Below are 21,811 nucleotides of genomic sequence, written 5' to 3' on the forward strand. Positions count from 1 at the left end.
GCCGTTTAGAGCCATTTCTTCAACTGACAAAGGGTGTAGCAGGATAGCCTAGGAAAAATTGCCCCCAGCGATTTTGGGCCGAAACTGTAATCAAACGATGCCTTTTGGGGAGGTTATACTCTGCACAAAGTTTCATCCCTCTGTTACCCCCTGGGGGTGAAAAAAACCCGATTAACCCCAAAACTGTTTTAATTATTTTTTCCTAAACTATGAAAGTGACGAATTTCAAATTTCGTACAAATATTAATAAGACTAAAAGCTATGTGCTAAAAAAATATTAACCCCCTAACCATTGAAATTCTTGTAAAAAAAAACAAAAATAAAAAAAGAATCAACCTGTATATCAAGTTTGGCTCATGGTACCACACCATTTTTTTTTTCAAAAATGAACCAGTTTATATTCTACATGATACAAAAGTTTCATGGACCTACTCCAGAAGGAACATTGCGAAATTAATATGTATTGGCTCTTTGGTGCGTACTATTCATTGAACTCCCACTAAGAGCCTTGCATTATTACAGGGGTCGGACAAAAAGTGCGGATGACGTAAAAATGACGTAATCTTGCACACAGGATGAGGTTTGAGTTTGTATTTAAACTTCCGTGTGACATGTAGTAACAAAGTAGTATTAATGAAGTAACAAAATAATCGTAAATAAATCCATGGAATTAATAATACAGGTGGTAGGGTGATGTAGTGAATAAAATAATTTTCACGAAACTTGTTACCATAAGGTATAATTATTTGAAATTAGTTAGAACAAGTCTGTGGGATCCTCAGATAAATAGGTTTAATTGTCAAAAGTGGGAACAGTAGGTAAAAACGGAAAATTGCCACAATATTCGAGTAAAGATGACATTTTCGAGCGTTTTCTTATACATTAGTAAATATAAATTTTAGCTAAATATAATCGTGAAGATACAATAGCTAAACAGTAACGAAGTCAATTTATTGTTCATCTGATTGACAATGTGTCAGTCAAAAACGTACTTACTCATTTCAAGTGGCGATATCGTTTAATAAAGAGGTTGATAAATGATAAGTGATAATTGTTTATGAAAATCAAAAATACTATGTATTTGAAATCATCCTATAAGTGGTTTGACGTCATGCGCACTTTTTGTCCGACCCCTGAATTTATTAATAAACAATGGCTTGCGATCGGACCGCTGCTCGTGCCCGATTTGAAAAAGGTGGGGATAAAGAAGTATGAATCAAACTCATTTGTACATGGATCTCAAGTTTGGCTCATGGTACACACACCATTTTTTTTTTTCAAAAATGTACCAATTTATATTCTATATTATATAAAAGTTTCATGGACCTACTCCAGAAGGAACATTGCGAAATTAAAATAAACGTACTATTTCGTAGCTACTAATCATTATACTCGTATCATGCTTAATACGCAACGTCTCGGACCCGAAAACAAAATAATTTTAAAAAACCGGCCAAGAGCATGTCGGGCCACGCTCAGTGTAGGGTTCCGTAGTTACTCTTCCGTCACAATAAGCTAAACTGGAGCTTAAAGTATAGTAAATTGTTAACCAAGGGATGAAACGGTACATTTCACGTGAGTTAAACAAATAGGCAAATTTGCATAATCAGTACCTAATTAAAGTAAGCCTTTTTACTATGAAGGGAAAACTTTTTGCGATAACTCAAAAACAGCTAAACTGATCATGTCCGCTATAGTTTTCATTTAATGTCTTTCTTAAGCTCTACTTCCACGATTTTTTTCATATTTTTTGGACTTATGGTTTAAAAGTTAGAGGGGGGGGGGACACATTTTTTTTTCTTTCGGAGCGATTATCTCCGAATATATTCACTTTATCAAAAAATGTTTCTTGAAAACCCCTATTAGTTTTGAAAGACCTTTCCAACGATACCCCACACTGTAGGATTGAAGCAAAAAACAAAAATTCACCACCACTTTACGTGTAGGGGAGGTACCCTCAAAAAAATTAAATCTTTAGATTTTATTGTACGACTTTGTCGGCTTTATTGGTTTATATATCCATGCCAAATTTCAGCATTCTAGCACTAACGATCACGGAGCAAAGCCTCGGACAGACAGACAGACAGACAGGCAGGCGGACATGGCGAAACTATAAGGGTTCCTAGTTGACTACGGAAACCTTTTTCAAATCGGGCACGAGCAGCGCCAGCGGTCCGATCGCAAGCCATTGTTTATTAATAATGCAAGGCTCTTAGTGGGAGTTCAATGAATAGTACGCACCAAAGAGCCAATACATATTAATTTCGCAATGTTCCTTCTGGAGTAGGTCCATGAAACTTTTGTATCATGTAGAATATAAACTGGTTCATTTTTGAAAAAAAAAATGGTGTGGTACCATGAGCCAAACTTGATATACAGGTTGATTCTTTTTTTATTTTTGTTTTTTTTACAAGAATTTCAATGGTTAGGGGGTTAATATTTTTTTAGCACATAGCTTTTAGTCTTTTTAATATTTGTACGAAATTTGAAATTCGTCACTTTCATAGTTTAGGAAAAAATAATTAAAACAGTTTTGGGGTTAATCGGGTGTTTTTCACCCCCAGGGGGTAACAGAGGGATGAAACTTTGTGCAGAGTATAACCTCCCCAAAAGGCATCGTTTGATTACAGTTTCGGCCCAAAATCGCTGGGGGCAATTTTTCCTAGGCTATCCTGCTACACCCTTTATTATTTATTAACCTTTTGAACCCCAAGAAAACCTAAAGGCGTCGTTTCTAGTCGTGCCCACAGCGCCAAAGACAACTATAGGTGTTATGGCGGACGCTGTCAAAGTATCCTTCACACATTAGCTCGCTTGCGCCCGGGAGCTTGGTGTTTAAGTGATGTTTGTGTTTATGACATAAATGGTTTAAAGGGCACTCCACACTAGCATCTTTTGAGCGTCAGCGTCTATTCAGCGCCATGGAAAGCGTCACTGCGGAGTTGCGGCAGCGTTGCGTAGAGCAGTGTGTGCCCTAGTGTGGCCCTAAGATTCAACTGTGTCCCACTGCTGAGTATAGCTCTATTTTCTAGTTTTAGCCGGTCTCTCAAAATAAAAGAGAATTTTAAATAGAGGTGGATTTTCAAAGAAAACTTTGTAGCAACAGTAAATTTACTGCCATCTTTGGACACATGATTGAAACTTTTAAATCGCCATTTGACTTTGATCCTTATTCTTTCATTGATATGTGTTAAATTTGTTAAATATCAAAAAGTGGCGACATCCTACCGGGCATCGGCTAAAGGTTGTGGCGCCATCGCTTGAAACGATGCCGCCATACCTTCGGCCGTTGATCTACTAGATGGCGCCACTTTTTGATATTTAACAAATGTAACACATATCAGTGAAAGAATAATAATCAAAGTCAAATGGCTTTCTAAGTTTTAACGATGGCGGTAAATTTACTGTGGCTACACAGTTTTCTTTACAATCCACTTCTATTTCAAATTCCCTTTACTCGGCACACAACTCCAATATGGGAGCGCATTTTATTTAGACAATATATCTTATTCAATCAACGAATCTTTGTTTAGAGGTTATGTATTTGTCGTCAAGCTCACCATACTTATTAACCTATCGAATGAGCTAATGGTTTTACGGATACTGGAAAGCGATATAATGTAAATGTACTACATACCTATACGAGGCCTGGATGTTAGTGAGATGACGATATGAGTTGTGCTGGTGTCCGACTTTATTACCTACATATAACATGAGTATCACATGATTATCCACCTGGTTTCTTGAGCTTAATAGTCGCCTCCAAACCTCCCCTTATAGCGACCCCATTCCTCACACAAAGTTTACCTTAAGTTCATATTAGCCTCACTGGATCACTGTTCACTCTGAGTACTGATAACGTTGGTCACAATATACCAGAGACATATCATTATTCTAATAACACCATAAGAACGTTCTTGACTAGATCTAAAAGCAAGTATCACTGCCGCGTCGATCTGTTCGCACACAACCTCCTTTTTCCTACTGTCGTTCTCATCTACCCTCTCAACTTCCCTCAAAAAATCCCAATAACCTAGAAGCGGTTACTTAAGTTAAACGTGACTACTAGCGCCATCTACTCCATGACGTTGGCAAATATTAGCTGGTTCGCAATACGTTCGCGACAGTATTAAAACAACCAGGATAACGTTTTATGTGCATATATAACAACAAATAGTTCTTGGCTACAAGTGTATAAAAATATATCAAAGTGAGTTTATTATACATTCATTTCAAATTATCACAACCCCATTTTACTTTTTCTTCGCATTCCACTCCTTCAGAAGTTTTTCCGTCAAGGCGAGATTCTCGTCTTTCTGTGAACAAAGATTTTGAATAAGTGTATTTTATTTGGGTATGTTAACGGCACCAATCATGGGACATTAAAGAGAAAATTTGGAGTATTTTTGTTATTTCATCGACACCTGTAAAATGAACTAACGTTTTACGCTTTAAAAGTTGAATGTCCAATTCGTCCTTACAGGGCCCGTACATTTCATGCCGTTGACGTAAAAATGACGTAATTTCACATACAGGCAGTTTTTTTATAACACTACAAATATAGCCAACATATTGACGCGTAAAAAATACTGCTAAAAATCAAAAATATGTATCATTTAATAAACTAACAATCTATTATTTTGTTGCGTGACGGTAAGATGAAAGTTAGACGTTTCTGTACTGATTGTCAAGTATCTAAAATATCTATATCAGTTAGTTAACTAAAGAGGTTGACAAATGATAAATTATTGCGAAAAAACTAATTGGAATCATATTCTATGTAGCGTGACGTCATTTTTCCGTCAACGGCATGTAATGCACGGGCCTTGGTCCTTATATATGTAGTACCTAGTGTTTTACCTTTATAAAGCAGAACCTCGCGTAGTTTTCTCCTAGATTCTTGTGTGCCTCGGAGTAGAAGGCGCTGGGGGGGATGGCCAGCACGCCTGCCTCCTTGGTGAATTTCTTCGTGAACCGGTAGTCCTTGTACTTGTCCGGTTCAGATGACAGGTCGATCTTGTCGGCTGTTGAAAGGTTCCTTGGGTTAGCATCGCGCAAAAATTAAAGCAAGTACTCATTAGGTATGACAAGGTTATAGCTTTATAGCAAACAAATGGTCTTAAGACTACACTCGACGCCAACGGCCTCGCGCGTGTGGGCGGAGCTTATACCCCTCACCGCACCACCCGCTGCAAAAGATCGAGCGCGCAGAACCATGCGTTCGAAATAGAATTTCGCTTGCTCGCGAGCGCAACGCAGCACAGGTCCGTCTAGCAACACGACTTGCCCCGCACTGACTATAGACTTAACTAGGCAGGATTGAGGGTTATTTTTGTAGGAATTGAGGCACAGTTTTATGAATTTGCAGTAAAGAAAGAAAACCAAATCATTTTATAGTGTTTTGTGAGAAAAATTTAAAAGTTTTATATATTTTCGAAAAAAGTTACAGTAGTAATAAGGATACAACTGAAACAAAATAGGGGTGACTTCAAGATTTTTCATCTTCACTTACTTATATTAAAATAGATTTTCAGGTAAACCGTATCATTTCTCATATCTTGTAAATTGTGATATAATTTATTTCTGCTTAGAAAATGTCATATTTAATGTAAAAAATGTTTCAGAGTAACTCAGTTTTACGGTATTTTGCGGGAGGAGGAGCCTTAAACGCGCGGTTGTATTATGTGATAAATGCAGCGTCAAACGCGTTTTCCGCACACGCATTTTAAATCAGATTACTTAATGACCGTCAGGTAAGGTAAGACGAACATTGTTTATTTTGCTTGGGGGAAAACAAACAATATATATGAGGATTCCATACAAGTGTTTGCCTTGTCCCGGTGTCTTGCCCTACCTTACTTTATATTGTTTTACGCGGAAAATGCAGCGGTAAGCGCATTGTCATTTTCCCTACATTCCGTGATCGCATGCGTTCAACGCTACGACTATCTTATAAAACAACTTTATACAGCGTGATTTTTATTGAATTCTGTTAACTTCGGGGTATGGGTAAGTACGTTGAAAGAAACTTAATGGTATAGTTAAATAAATAAAAAATGTTTTTTTTTTTTGTTATAAGAAGTCATTAAATAGCGTTCTTGTACTCGTAACACGGGTATTACATTTAACTACAGCCAAACAATTGAAAACTGTGACATATCAATGTCATTTCGAACATCGATCCTCTTAGATAGTAAGTACTTACGTTTAGTAGCAAATGTATTAACTCGTATTTAACACTAATCAATATGTAAACAGGCCCTAATAAGGCAAGTGTACACGCTCGTAGGGGCCTTATAAAAAAAAACGATTATCTCCAAAAGAGCTAATTACGTCTTTGGGAAAGTTGCTTAATTTAAGTTCAGGAACAGGAATGCACCCTAGAAATTAAAGAAAAAAAACCACGGTGTATAAGCATCAATAAGAATAGCAGAGAAAGCGCTATTATCGTATCGTCACAAAGTCAAAAGATGTGAGTGTACGGTCACGTCTGAAAATATCTCTACGAAAAAAGTGCCAAAAATATGTATACACGACTTTATTGCCCATATATTAAGGTGTGTATTTATGGCACATTTTTCGTATCGATATTTTCAGACGTGAGCGTACCTAAACCCGTCCAGTCGGCGACCACGAAGTACCCGCCATCGGGCACGGTGGGCTGGAACCCGTTGGTCCGCAGCGCGCCCACCAGCCCGTCCCTCTTGGCCAGCAGTTCGCGGGCCAGCGAGAAGAAGTAGCAGTCGGGGGAGTTGTAGCGCGCCAGCTCTAACTCCAGCGAGCGGGCCACGGCTTCCTGTGTCAAGCCAAAGAGAAGTTACTGCCATCTTTCGACACATAATTAAAACTTTTAGAACCCCATTTGACTTTGATCCTTATTTCACTGATATGTGTTCAATTTGTTAAATATCAAGAAGTGGCTCCATCTTACCGGGCAGAAGCTAAAGGTTATGGCCAGTGATCGGAGCTATGGGAGTAAAACTTTAACAAAACTTGTTAAGCGGACATAAAATAGTGCATACAGCCCTAAAAATATTCATGTCCATAGGGATAGGAATAGTATAGTACTTACAGCCATAAAAATATTTACATTCATAGATATTCGAATATTTTTATTTTATTTTATTTTAGTATATGGAAAACCAACAGCGCTATATATATCTAGAACTTCCAATAGAATTACAGAGCCAATTACAGGTTCTCACTTATAGAAATACAATAAATTATAAAAAGTTTTTGCCCATCTTAATTTACACATACAAGTTCCTACAGCATAAGAACAGATCTATATATATATATATATATGATTCATTTTTACAAAAATAAATTATAAAAAAAGAAAAAGTAGTTGAATCCTGTAAGTACATATTCAATAATGCACCGAGCCTTGTCCTGCGCCAGAATTATTGTCACCCATGAAGTGTCTAATTAATTTATTTTTTATTACTGCTAAGGCTAAGCACTCTTTGAGGCTATAAGCACTCTTTTTACGTCCGCTTGATAAGTTTTGTTAAAGTTTTACTCCCATAGTTCCGATCACTGGTTATGGCGCCATCCTTCGAGCAACACCGGCTTCCGACATGTCGGAAGGGAGGAGCCTAAGCGATATCTTACCGTACAAATCTTTCTGCCATTTTTTGCGGGGAAACGTGCACACAGTCGCACTTCTCACTCACTACATACAAAATCCAATCTGTAATGACGACACAAATACATAGAAAATGACACACGTCAAAGACAAATCTTGCACACCTCGATCTCTTTTTGTGTACGGACGAGTCACAACATGCACCGCCATAGGCACAGTTGTGCCAATGCTTTGGCAGTAGGGGAAATAGTATGAATGCCGTCTCTGTTCCCTGTGTTGCTCGAAGGCGCCATCGCTCGAAACGATACTGCCATACCTTTAGCCTTTATTTTATTTTATTTATTAGGCACACAAAGCAGATAACATTTACTACATTAATTATTTTAAGTTGAGGTTTTGGTTGGGAATGCCATCGAAAGCATGTATGCGCAGCATGTAATACACATTAAAGAGCGAAAACTACAACTATACTAACTACACTTAATTACACAATAAAACAATTTTTAGCCACAAAACAATTTGCATAAAGAAAGTAAAGCAAAGGACAAAGGGAGATTGAAACACACATGTAAGATTAATACAAACCTAACGTAGTGGTTATTGATGGCAAAGAATTTCCATAACTTGTTTCCGAAAGATGGCAAATTTCGAGTTAAAAATATCAATATGACTATGCTTAGATACCAGGGCGACTACCGGGAAAATCGTAATTCGTCAATTGCGGGCATTTTTCTCTGTCACTCTAATTACGTCTTAGTGAGAGTAAAAGAGAAAGATCCCCGCAATTTGCGAATTTCGGTTTTCGCGGTAGGCCCCCAGGTCGTTGTACTGACGGCACAGTCTTACAATAGGGTTGTAAAATGAAGTATTATTTCTATACACTTGTAGAGCAAAAGTCTTTGAAGCTCGGGACCTGAACTGGGGGGTATTAAATGTAACAAGGGACAGTATAGTGGGGGACTCAATTTTGGAGTGGATAACTTTGTGGAGAAATAGCATGTCATGAAGAAGACGACTTTGATCTATTAGATGGCGCCACTTTTTGATATTTACCAAATTTAACACGTATCAGTGAAAGAATAAGGATCAAAGTCAAATGGCGTTCTAAAAGTTTTGATCATGTGTCGAAACTCACTGTGGTTACAAAGTTTTGTATGTCAAATTCTCTTTGCTAAATCACTATAGAGGCCAGGAAACGAAGGGTTGCAGCCCGAGTAGATATAGACGACCGAGCGTAGCGAGGTAGAATAGGGACGCGGCCGGCAACCCCGTTTCTCAAAATTTTTGTTCCCCTTCAATACCCCACGCACTGAAATCACATTAGGACATGAAACAATCATCATCATCCTATTTTTACTATTATTTCATTGCAAGTTTGAGAAAAACACTATATAAATTTCGGCGAGAAACGGGGTTGCCGGCCGCGTATCCATATCCGAACCTCGGTACGCTCGGCCGTCTATATCTACTTTGCCTGCAACCCTTCGTTTCCCGTTCTCTATAGTAATATATAAATAGTACATTTTAACATAATACTTAATAACAGTTTTGAATGATTCACGGTTAGTTTCACTAGACTTAAATAGACCGGGATATAAACCAACAACAGACAACAACAAGTGTGGACGCGATCAGTGGTGACGTTGAAAGCGAACGCAGCCGACGCGCACGAATGAGGGTAGACCGAGCGCGGTCTACACAACTTTGACACCCACCCGGTATCTCCAGTTACCCGTGAACAAGATGCATGTAACTGCGTCGAAATATCGGGAGCTCAAACACAATATAAAAGGTAATCACATTTTATATCCCGGTCGATTTAAGTCTAGTGAATAATTAATCATCTTTAAACTGAATATAGTTATTTTATTAGCCTATTTGTGTCCCACTGCTGGGCAAAGGCGAGAGCGCTTTCCAATCCTCCCTGTGCTGAGCAAGATCCCGCCAATCCTGCTGAAACGCATCCAAGTCGTTCCGCCATCTTTTTCAGTCTGCCTCTGCCACGACTACTCTGGAGATGCCAGCTAGTGGCTATTTTGGCTCATCTGTCATCATTCATCCGGCAGACATGACCAGCCCAGTCCCATTTTAGCCTGGCGGGTTTTAGAGCGAAGCTCTGTGTTCCTAATATAAATAATCTTTGAACTGAATATAGTTAAAATTTAAAAACAAACCCCCTTATTCATAAACGTGTACTAAAGTTACGATGCCGCTAAGCATCGTTTGTTCCTTTCCGACGTATTGGTATGATGGAAAGGGACAAACGATGATTAGCGGCATCGTAATTTTAGTACACGTTTATGAATAAAGGGGTAAATGTATACCTACTTCGTATTTGCCCTGTATAATGCCTGGGATTGTAAGGTGTAACCGTGTACCTGTACAGGCGTGCAGCACGTGTACACGCAGTTCTGGTGCACGACCTGCAAGTTGCGCATAAGCGGCGCGGGCCCGTATGCCCAGCCGATCTTCCAGCCCGTCACCGAGAACGTCTTGCCCGCCGAGCCCACGGTAATCGTGCGCTCCCACATATCGGGCAGGGTCGCTGTACACACACAAACAGATATAATAATAATTTGCAAATGCATCTATGCTCGGCGAGGCTCTCTACTGTTTGCACCTAATGTTTTTATACTACGTCGGTGGCAAACAAGCATACGGCCTGCCTGATGGTAAGCAGTATCCGTAGCCTATGTACGCCTGCAACTCCAGAGGAGTTACATGCGCGTTGCTGACCCTAACCCCCTCCCACCCTCGTTGAGCTCTGGCAACCTTACTCACCGGCAGGAACACAACACTATGAGTAGGGTCTAGTGTTATTTGGCTGCGATTTTCTGTAAGGTGGAGGTACTTCCCCAGTTGGGCTCTGCTCTAGATCTGGAATGACATCCGCTGTGTTGTGCCCTACCACACAGAGCGAGATGACATTCACAATGCCCATACCTCTCTTGTGGACGTAGTTTAAGGACATACCCGGGTCCAAGTTTAAGGACATACCCGGGTCCAAGGACATACAGGGTACAGATGTACATAATACCAATATGTCGGAAAGGGACAAACGATTCTTAGCAGCTTGTCAACTTTAGTAGACGTTTATGAATAAGGGGGGTAGTGAATAATCCTTTCCCATCGTTTTTTTAGGGAAACGTACGAACGTGTTATTCTATTTCATTCTGTCTCAGTACACAATGTACTGAGGTTGATAGGCCCTTGTTATAAAAAAAAAAACTTTTTGTATTGCAAATTAAAAAAAGGAAAACCTATAAACCTAATTTTTCATTGCGTCAAACATAGAAAAAACGTTTTCTCTTTATGTATTGACGATCACGTGGTATGGTGGATCACTTCCCTCGTAATATATGGCTGCTTTACATGCTCTTACATACTGGACGCGCTGCACGCTGCAAGCCCTTCAGACTATAAGGGCGGGTGAATTTAAAACGCTACATGTAGGGCGCTGGGCGCTTGTTTGCACCATAAGATCTTCAGAGCGCGCTTCGCACGCTCCCTACATAAATCGCACTACAATCGCATTTTAACGTACCGGGCGCCTGTAGACTATAAGGTCGGGCGTACTGGGAGACATTGCTGACTACTATTAACGCTGCGCTGCTTCTACGTGATAATTAGGGTTAGGATTCTCGTGGCATTTAGCACAAGAAATGCAGTGAAGCTGCCAATATATACTTTTTTATGACTGAATGGTAAAAAAAACATTATGTAGATTTCCTATATATAAAATTTTATTACATATTTGACCTTTTTGGTTGACCAAAAAGTCCCTGCAGGCTGCAACTATTATCATGCTCTTATCAAATAGAGGGTTTTAGTCTGACAATTCAGACAACTCACAAATCATAGTTTCGTTAATCTGTGGGAATTAAGTAACACAATTTTCTGTTACTCTTCAATGTAACGTCTAAGATTAAATAAAATGAATACTCCACTAATTTTGTCAATTTTGCGGTGGGTTGGACCAATTAAAATTGGTCCAATCCACCATGGTGGTGATTGGATAAAATTTTATTGTTGTTTATTACAGTGTGATTTTTCAGTAGTCGGATGGTAGTTGTTTAATTTTAATCAGTATGTTTTTTTTTTATATTAAAAACTGATCGGCGATTGGCTCTAGTCACACCTGATGGAAAGTGAAGACAGGGCCTAAGATGGAGCTCACCGGTTCAGTAGTAGCCTATTCACTCTTGCTTTAAAGAGACCGAGGTCATATTTATCAGGGAATACAGATACCAATAACCGCTAACTAGTCAAACTCACCGATCCTAATATGCTCGTGTGGTTTATACACGATCCACTCGTACACCTCGTCCGACAGACACAGCACGTCGTGCTTCTTGCACAGGTTGGCGACGAGCTCCAGCTCGGCGCGGGAGAACACCTTGCCCAGCGGGTTGTGCGGCGTGTTGAGGATCAGCATCTTGGTCTTGGGGCCGAAGAGGCCGGCCAGCTCGGCCTCGTCGAGCACCCAGTCGGCGGAGGTCGCGGCACCGGATTTTTTCTGGAATTGTTTAAAAGATTTTCGTTGCTCCCGAAAACGGTGAATATTTGTTCCCGAGTTATAGTCATGGATGTATTCCATACGAGTATATGTATTTATCTATTTTATACGTCGTCTAGTAGGTCCACTAGGTTGATTTGTCTCAATATTTTTTTATTATGGTATTAAAATGCAAATGTACCTTACATTTGCAGGCGTTCTTTTGTCGATTGTTAATAAGTTTAATAACAGTTACTTTCGGTATAAGCGCAGAAAGTAAGTAATTCCAAAGATCTAAGTAAATCTTTATATTCCTTATTAAAAATCTTTCAGAGTATAAAACATGATTAACATGATTTGAATTGATGTTCGGAAATAAAAGGGTTATTTACGTTCATAAATTATTTTATGTCCTATTATATACACAACAATGGCAGCAACTTTATAGTGTGATGAATAATATTTGTGGCTTTCCATCACAGAACGGTCCTTATGCTCAAGTGGAATAGTCTTTTCCATCTGTAATTCCAATAGGAATTCTGATATAAACTCCTTATTGCACGTGACGCATAAGGACTCTTCTCTGATAGAACGGGTCACATTAGAGCGTTTGATAATCCGGAAAAGAACTTCTGATGGAGTCGCCATGCCGGACACGGCAAGAAAAAATTATGAAAATTAAACGGTACTTACAGGTTTCAAGGGTATGAATTTAGGGATGCCGCCGGCCATCTTGATCATGAAATCGTAGCAGTCGAAGAAGGGCTCGATGACTATCACCTCATCTCCTTCGTCCACATGCCCTAAAAAAACGTAAGTATGATTTGACTGGGCCGGGACATCTACCGCATGCATCCGGAGAGGTGGGCTAGCTTAGCCAGCAAGTGAATATCGGTAGAGGGACGTGGACGGCCAAACGGAGATGGCGGGATGACCTGGATAGCTTCCTGAACAACTGGCCGGAGGAAACAACAAATCGGGAGTCGTGGAAATGTAGGGCTAGGAGAAAGGGCACTCGATCAGGTTAGGAAAAAAGATCTCGTCAAGAATGAATACTCAGTCACAACAGGCACGTTTGACGCTGTCGACGAAAGTCATACATTTATTTTAACCAATGTGTGGCTGGCGTCAGCGTGGAGCGTGTTAGGAGCTGAGCGTAACTTGTGCGGCCCTCAAATTGCAAGTCTCACAACTCAAAAAGTTGTGAAATCTAACGTATATCCAAGTCTATTAGTGTATTTGTACTAGGCAGGATCTTTCATACAACTGTGATATAATAATTATTGTTTTTAATAAATATAACATTTTTGATAGAATCTCATTTCGTTTTGTGGGTATAAGTTAGAAGTATATTAAAGGATTCATCATTAAAATACGAATGATATCTTAAGCTGCCAAGTTTAACCTACTGAAAACTCAATTACTTTACAAAAAAAATATGACAGTGTGAAAAGCAGAATCACGAGCTACACCGTGGCCTATAGATGTGCAAATTGTGGAAAATTAACAAAAAGTTCGAAAATGTCATGGAGATTCCCACAGGAAACAACAAACACACATAGCCTAGCAACGATGAGATGTAGGCTCACCCAAAATAGCAGAGTAGAGTGCCTCGTACGCTCCGCTGCTGACCAGCACCTCGTTTAGGGGGTCGATCTCCCTCCCTATTAGAGGCGAGTACAGTTTGGAGATCGCTTGCACCAGACGGGGGTGGCCCTGAAACAAAAAAATAATAATCTGACCAAGCTCTGCATCACATTCACAATGATAAAGTGTGTCTAATAATCTGTCTGTGTAGTGTCTCCTTCATTTTGTGGCTAATAATGTCTGTCCTCTGTCCTTCATTTTATGGCTAATAATGTCTCCCCTCTCTCCTTCATTTTGAGGCTAATAATGTCTCTCGTCTGTCCTTCATATTGTGGCTAATAATCTCTCTCCTCTCCCCTTCGTTTTGTCGCTAATAATGTCTCTCCTCTCTCCTTCATTTAGTGGCTAATGATGTCTCTCCTTCGTTTTGTGGCTAAAAATGTCTCTCCTCTCTTCTTCGTTTTGTGGCTAATAATGTCTCTCCTCTCTTCTTAGTTTATTAGCTAATAATGTATTTCCTCTCTCATTCGTTTTGTGGCTAGTAATGTCTCTCCTCTCTTCTTCGTTTTCTGGCTAATAATGTCTATCCTCTCTCCTTCACTTTGTGCTATTCATGTCGGTGCGAAGTTACCTCTCTATAATATGATCAAAATAAAATCTTTTAATTTACTCTATTACTTAGGTCCCAAACTATGGGTCGCAACCCATTGGTGGGTCGCGAGCGAATATTGAGTGGGACCTGAAACTACTAGGGCACCTTAGTGCTACCAATAATACATGCCCCCTTTTTAATACGACTATAAGAGGTGGGTCCTGAATTTGGCAGTTTTTGATAGGTTTATATGTGTGTCTGTGTGTAACTTTGTGGGTCTGGGGGATGGTTAGGCCCCACCAATTGGTCAGGCTACTTATTACAAAATGGTTGGTAATAGTTAGTTGGTGTAGTTAGTTATCATATATAAAAATCAAGAGTGAGAATATAAGTAAAGTTACAATATCTTTTTGACAGCTTTAAAGCGTCTAGTAGACAAGGTACGTGTCGAGTTTTGTACTTTTGACGATGGTCTCTAAAACCCTAATGTCAATTCCTACATACATCAAAACTGATTATAGTCGGTACCGACTGATGGCAGTTCCCAACAGAAAAAAAAAACTATCACCATGCAAAGCGGCTTGCTTCCATCTTACAGCTTTTTTTTTCTTAAGTGCACGACTAGTGCAGGAATAGGTACCATAAGATTTTTTGCCCTGTTACAACATCATTAGCGTGCCACATGCAACTTTTATCTTTAAAGGAAAATAAATATTCCTAACCATTCGTGTGACCTTATCCGGTTCATTTAAGATAAGTGACGTCACCGCCATGTACATTGATAGTGAAGAAATCACTTACGTTTCAGTCTATGATGCATTGCCATAAGATTTAATTTCACAATGTATTTTACAGTACATATGGTGCTACTTTACCGCACTAGTGCGCAAATTAGCATATTACGTTACTGTGTCAAAGATTTAAAGGCCCATATGTACTGTAAAACGTTGTACGATACATGTGCGAATAGGTAATTCGCAACTCGTGTCGATTTAAAACACTCCCTTCGGTCGTGTTTTAATTTATCGCCACTCGTTTTGAATTTCCTATTTTTCGCACTTGTATCGTAATGTACTATTTCATCACGCTTGCTCCCAACTTGGAACTTATTGAACCTTAGCTCATAATCCACACGCGTGCTTCTTTATTATATTATCATTCATTTACACTTATGATAATCCGACTGAGTTAAGAAGGCAGGGCTTGTGCACAAATCACGCGAGGGTTTTTCGGCTTCTTTTTGATCATGTACAAATGTATACTTAAAAGTGGAATTCATATTCCTACAAGTTTCCTATTTAGAGACTATCCCCTGAAGGGGTATAAGCGCTAAATCTGGGTTCAGTAGGTGTTTTCTATAACAAGATGTATTTTTTTCCGCAAAATTATCTAGGATTTTTTTGTGTATAAGTACACCATATTTTCATAAAGAACGTAGATTTAGCGTAAAAAGCGACTTTCTCCAGGATGGTACATATTTTTCTAGATGGCTGCGATTCCTCGAGATCCCCAAATGTCAAATTCAAATGGTGTGGGCATGAAAAAGGGGCCTTTAATTTATATACATACCAAATTTCAGGCCTGTTCCAGAGATTTCGAGGTTGATCCTATTCCAATTGAGCGAAATATTTAAGGTGTTGTCAGGAATATTCGTCAACACTGTCATGGTGAGAACAATGTGAGGTTATCTACGTGTATGAACAACAAAATACCGCTAAAAGTCCCTGCCCTATTTTCCACTTTAGTTGAGCAGTGGGTGAGAACAATCTCACACCTGAGGATGCCGAAGACCGGGCAAAGTGGAGAAGATTAAGTAGGAAAGCGGACCCTGGCGCTAGGCCGGGAAAACTTTAGGTTGAAGAAGAAGTTGAGCAGTGGGTGATCTGAGCCTACGCATGTGTGACATGCTTGGGAGCGTGGTAGTCCGAGAAGCCCTGCCTAGTTGGCGTTACCGGAAATTTTTCCGAGGTGGGAATATTCCTAGTAGCGTTCCCGGTAATATTCCCAAGAATCGGTAATATACGGAAATATTCAAGTTTAGTACTTACATGTAAACATATGTCTGTTTACATTAAACCATTACGTGTGGACTAATGCATCCATACAAAGCGCCAAAAATCGACATAGGTTTACTTCTAAGTAAATGCCCAATACTACTGGGAATATTCCCAATGTTACTCGGTATTTTCCCAATCTTACTTAGAAGTATTCCCATTGACTGGGCAATTGGGCATACTCAAAACCAGGTACTCATTAAATTTCAGAATCCTACACATTATAAAACAAAGTCGCCCGCTGCATCTATGTTCGCGATAAGCTCAAAAACTACTGAACGGATTTAGATGCGGTTTTCATTTGTGAATAGATTAATTTTTGAGAAAGGTTTAGGAGTATATTTAGTTAAGGTTTGAAGGGTTGAAATATGACTGACTATGTTTGCTAATGAAGTCGGAAAAATCACGCCGGCTAGGAGCCTTAATCGAAAACGCTGCCCAATCCTTTTGAGATATATAACTACACAATGTACGGTGGGATTGTCTGTCTTTCATTGGTCTACAAAAGAGTCCGCTATGTTTAACTTTTAAGTATTACGTTCTATACCCATTCTTAACTTATAAAATAGAATCACATATCATTATATATTGATATTTGCAAAATTATTTACACGGATACAGTATTAATAATTATCAAATTAAATCAAAGTTAGTTACATTGAGCATTTCATACAGATTATAATGGGTCTTTACACCATACAATTTAAAGGAATATCTTAGGAGTTATCGTTAGTTAAAAAAAAAGGCCGCCCCCACTTCACCACACTGCCGCATTAGCCTTCACCGCGTGAATAAAATTATTCATTAAAACAAAACTATAAACATAATCAAGTAACATTTATTTGTTTTATAATTTGGTTTAAACAACAGTCAGTGACAGTGACAGTGCCTTGTCTGAATTCATCGTTGATGTCCGTTGGAATTGATTTGCGTTTTAATATATGGCTATCAAATTTTGCGGAATTTTAATAGCTATAAACGGTTTTGTAAAAAATATGTGTGTTTTAATGTTTACAGTTGTTTTCTGTGAAATGAGCCAAAACTTTGCTCTTTGGCTTCATTGTCACAAATACAGTTACTGATAAGCAGGCCGCATATTCATCACATGCAAGCTTACGTTTATGTATATTATATTTATAAAATGTATAATCTAGCCACATACACATTTTGCATCGTACGAATCGCGTGCTGTCAGTACGAGGTACAGCGTAAAACTAAATTGTATCGCAACTTTCCGCTAAAAAAATTGAGTGAAAGACAGCTCATGTTACGAGTGAAGAAGAAGTAAACATAATTAAGCCATTTCTACATGTTTCCAATTAAATTAACTAAGTATAACGTAAGAACAGTAATGAATCCACAGGTATTGTATATGAACAATGGGAATTTACTGGAAATATTCCCAAATGGGAGATTACTGGTAATGGTCATTTACTGACGACACAACACTATCCCTGCCCCAGGTTCACAGCAGGCTTGTACTTGGTTCACCTATTTTTTTTGTAAATATGTTTTTTATACTAAGTCGATGGCAAACAAGCATACGCCCCGTCTGGTGGTAAGCGGTTACCATAGCCTATGGACACCTGCAACTCCAGCATTATTATGGTTAAGAATAATGTAAGCCACTCACAAATCCCCTCGTATACTGGTTGAGGAGTGGGTTGTCGCCAGTCGTGATCTCAGCCAACGCCTGTGTCACATGTTTGGGGGCGTGATAGTCCGGAAAGCCCTGCCCCAGGTTCACAGCAGGCTTGTACTTGGCTACCAGCTCAATGTACTCAACCCTGCAACGTAAAACATGTTTTTTCTGTTATTTCGAGACAACCTTACACAGAATCTAAATAGATACCAACTAAGCAAAGCTTGTACTATAGATACAAGACAATGGTAACTTAAAGAAATAAAAACATACTTAGATACATAGAAAACACAAATGACTAGTGAACTCTCCATAAAATAATAGTAATAAACACAAAAAAAAACACAATATTTCAAGTATGAAGACAAAAAAGTACATACTAATACTACATTATCTCATACATTTTATTCATGACGAAATAAGTAAGGTCTGGCGGCTCTGGGATCTTGGACCAATAGAGTTGTGTTCCTGCCGGTGAATAAGGTTGCCAGAGCTCTTTAAGCTGTATATGATGAGGTGCCAGTAATAATATGCACTAAGTTAAAATGCATTCATAATAAATATGTCATCAAGACATGACAAGTTAGGCACCAGGAGTTTGAGTCAAGTTCATTTCTTGTATTGTTAAGTAATGTAAGAATATTGGCTACGTGCGAAGTGCATGGTGGGGGTAAGTAAAGCGATCCCAGCGCATAAGGTGGTAAAAATTAGAACTAACTGCGGATACCGTCTTTAACATTTCGTACAAGTTATATGGCTCGAATTGAAACATTAATTTACTCCTGAAATATTCATTTAAATTGTATGGTGTAAGGGACCATTATAATCTGTACGAAATGCTTAATATAACTAACGTATTTCATTTGATAATTATTAATACTGTATCCGTATAAATAGCTTTGCAAATGCCACATATTATGTGATCTTTTTCTAGAAGTTCAGAATGGGTATAATAACATTTACTTAAAAGATAGACATTCAACATCGCGAACTTTTTTGTAGACCCGTGAAAGACAGACCACCCCACCATACATTGTGTTGTTATAGCTCAAACGGATTATGCAACGTTTTCAATTAAAGCTCCTAGCCAGCGTGATTTATTCCGACAACATCGTTTCAACCATTTTACACAAAACCTTAATAAGTTATATTATATACCCAAACCTTCCTCAAGAATCACTCTATTGATATATGAAAGTCGTATGAAAATCCGTTCAGTACTTTTTAGTTTTGGAGTAGTTTTATAAGATGTAGTGAATTATCGTTTGCCCTGAGACTTGCGGACGCTAGGTTGCGTGAGTCGTGCACATAGCGAATAAACTATTTAATTCTCTCTTCAAGACTGTTTTTCATATTTTCAAAGATTCTAAATGGGTAAAAATTTGCATATTTTAATTGGTTAGTTTCAACATCATTTCAGTTTAAGAGCTTTAAATACTTGTAACATTAATAGCTGCTGAGATAAGCCTAAATATGCTCATGATACACATGTGATACATAAATTCAATATCGCTTTTTGTGAAGATTTATGTAATAAAATCGGACAAGTGCGAGTCGGACTCGCCCACCGAGGGTTCCGTACTTTTTAGTGTAGCAGCAACAGAAATACGTCATCTGTGAAAATTTTAACTGTCTAGTCATCACGGTTCATTAGATACAGCCTGGTGACAGACAGACAGATGGATAGCGGAGTCTTTGTAATAGGGTCCTGTTTTACTCTTTGGGTACGGAACCCTAAAAAACTATCCTTTTCTGGGACTCAAACTACCTTGGTTGAGGAATTAATTGTGAAGAGATAACAAACAGACAGAGTTACATATTACACAGCATACATAATTTATAATATGAGTAAGGATGTAAAAGACGTCAGAAAAAAGAGTTGGTAGCAAATATAATGCACTCAGTTTCCAAGCCAGTTCAAGCCACATCACACAAATGAGGTTTGCAAGGAAATTTCATTCGATATAGTAAGCGTAAGCTGCATAAGCGTGAGCATTGATATTGGTGGTGTGCTGGGACCACAAATACCATGTTTTTATTACTGTTACTGAGACTCCGCTGTTCTTCTGGCCATCTGTCCGTCTGTCACCAGGCATGTTTTTTGTGCCTCATGAGCCGTGATAGTTAGCCATTTGAAATTTTTACAGATGATGTATTTCTGTTGCCGCTATAACAACATATACTAAAAACAGAATACAATTAAAAATTTAAGTGGGCTCCCATACAAAAAAGTGATTTTTAGATTATGGTACGGAACCCTTCGTGCGCGAGTCCAACTCGCACTTGGCCGGTTTATTCAATTTTCATTTGTTGTAAGCATTAACAAAAAAAATAAACGGAAAAGATGGGCCTGAAATAGATGGATATTTAATTTACTTTAAAACAATAGTCATTGATGAGTTCCTGTCAAAAATTTAATTTAGAAGCAATATTCATATTATTAGCTTTTGAGCATTAATTGATACAAATTTATAAAGTGCTTTTTAGACCTACTGAGTTCATGATTTTTTTCTTTGTAGCTCAAGTCAAAAAATAAGGATTTGAATTGATGACTTCACTAGAGAATATCCTGAAGATTGCTAGTTAAATTTTTGGAAACCATATTGTGATCTAAAAAGCAGTATGATTTTTTCTAAACTCCACTCTCTGAAGCTACAGAACCTTAATATGTTGCAAGACTAATTCATTTACATTGAATGAGTTGTGTACATTTTTAATTCTTATGCTTACTAATATAATATACTAACATATTTTACTGTGTACACAGTTTGTATTACCTTTTTACACTTTAAACAAATAAATAAATATTATAGGACATTATTACACAAATTGACTATGTCCCACAGTAAGCTCAATAAGGCCTGTGTTGAGGGTATTTAGACAACAATATATACAATAATATATAAATATTTATAAATACTTAAATACAAAGAAATCACCCATGACTCTGAAACAAATATCCATGCTCATCACACGAATAGATGGCCTTACCAGGATTTGAACCTGGGACAATCGGCTTCATAGGCAGGGTCACTACCCACTAGGCCAGACAGGTTGTCGGACTTTGAATGTAGACTGAATCAATTTCAATACCATGTAAATTAACAATTACAGGAGGTCTCTGGAGCTTTAGTAAAATGATTGAAAGGCACTTCTTGATTACCACAACATTATTTATTATTTTTACACAAGTATATTATTACATCACTTTTTCTTTAGACAGTTGGACGAAGAGTGAAGTTAACAAATTTGAATTCCATAGACATTCTGAGTTTCTATATTTAAAAATAGCTTTGTCAAGTTCGAGTTGATTGCTCATAAAACTTCACAACAACAAGTAATATTAAGTGATTATGAGTACCTCCTACTGATTGATATTCTATAATAGGTCATTCTAATTTCCATAATCGCCGGGGTAATACAATGATAATGTAAATATTCAGATAAAACTTACTTACAAATGTTTTGTTTGAACACATCAAAGGTAATCAATATCGGTAATAAGCTTAGCGACCATTATGTAACTATTTTCTAATAAATTCGCACTTACCATACACTTTTTTCGCCGGCGCCATAGCGTGCTGGTAATTTGAACTTGTTGTTCATGTTGGTGGTCGTAACAACCGTAGCTGCACTAGTCCTACCGGCAATATTACTGGCTTGGCTGAGAGCAGAATGCACCTTTATACCTTCTGTGAGGATGTGACTACCGCGTAACATTATTTAGCACACTGTAATAGCTATTTGTTTTACCATTATAACCATTATCTCTTTTCTATTTGCCTGCCCACTAGATAAGGACCAAGTAATTATCAATAAATGTCATTAGGCGACCTTTCCGTTACATGTTAAC

The 21,811-nt window shown here is 38.3% G+C and overlaps 1 protein-coding gene across 1 annotated transcript; it reads right to left on the reverse strand.

Annotated features, from left to right (window-relative positions):
* Positions 1 to 4,144: 4,144 nt before the first annotated feature.
* LOC133524290 (kynurenine aminotransferase) lies at positions 4,145 to 21,769 on the reverse strand. The gene is made up of 9 exons (XM_061860214.1): positions 21,509 to 21,769; positions 17,950 to 18,103; positions 13,673 to 13,799; positions 12,777 to 12,886; positions 11,864 to 12,104; positions 9,967 to 10,133; positions 6,610 to 6,796; positions 4,861 to 5,024; positions 4,145 to 4,316 (listed from the first exon to the last, which is right to left on the reverse strand). The coding sequence occupies exons 1-9, from the start codon at positions 21,676 to 21,678 to the stop codon at positions 4,254 to 4,256; spliced, it is 1,383 nt and encodes a 460-aa protein (XP_061716198.1). The 5' UTR covers positions 21,679 to 21,769; the 3' UTR covers positions 4,145 to 4,253.
* Positions 21,770 to 21,811: the final 42 nt, after the last annotated feature.

This window comes from Cydia pomonella, chromosome 1, assembly GCF_033807575.1.
Source record: "Cydia pomonella isolate Wapato2018A chromosome 1, ilCydPomo1, whole genome shotgun sequence".
Lineage (NCBI taxonomy): Eukaryota > Metazoa > Arthropoda > Insecta > Lepidoptera > Tortricidae > Cydia > Cydia pomonella.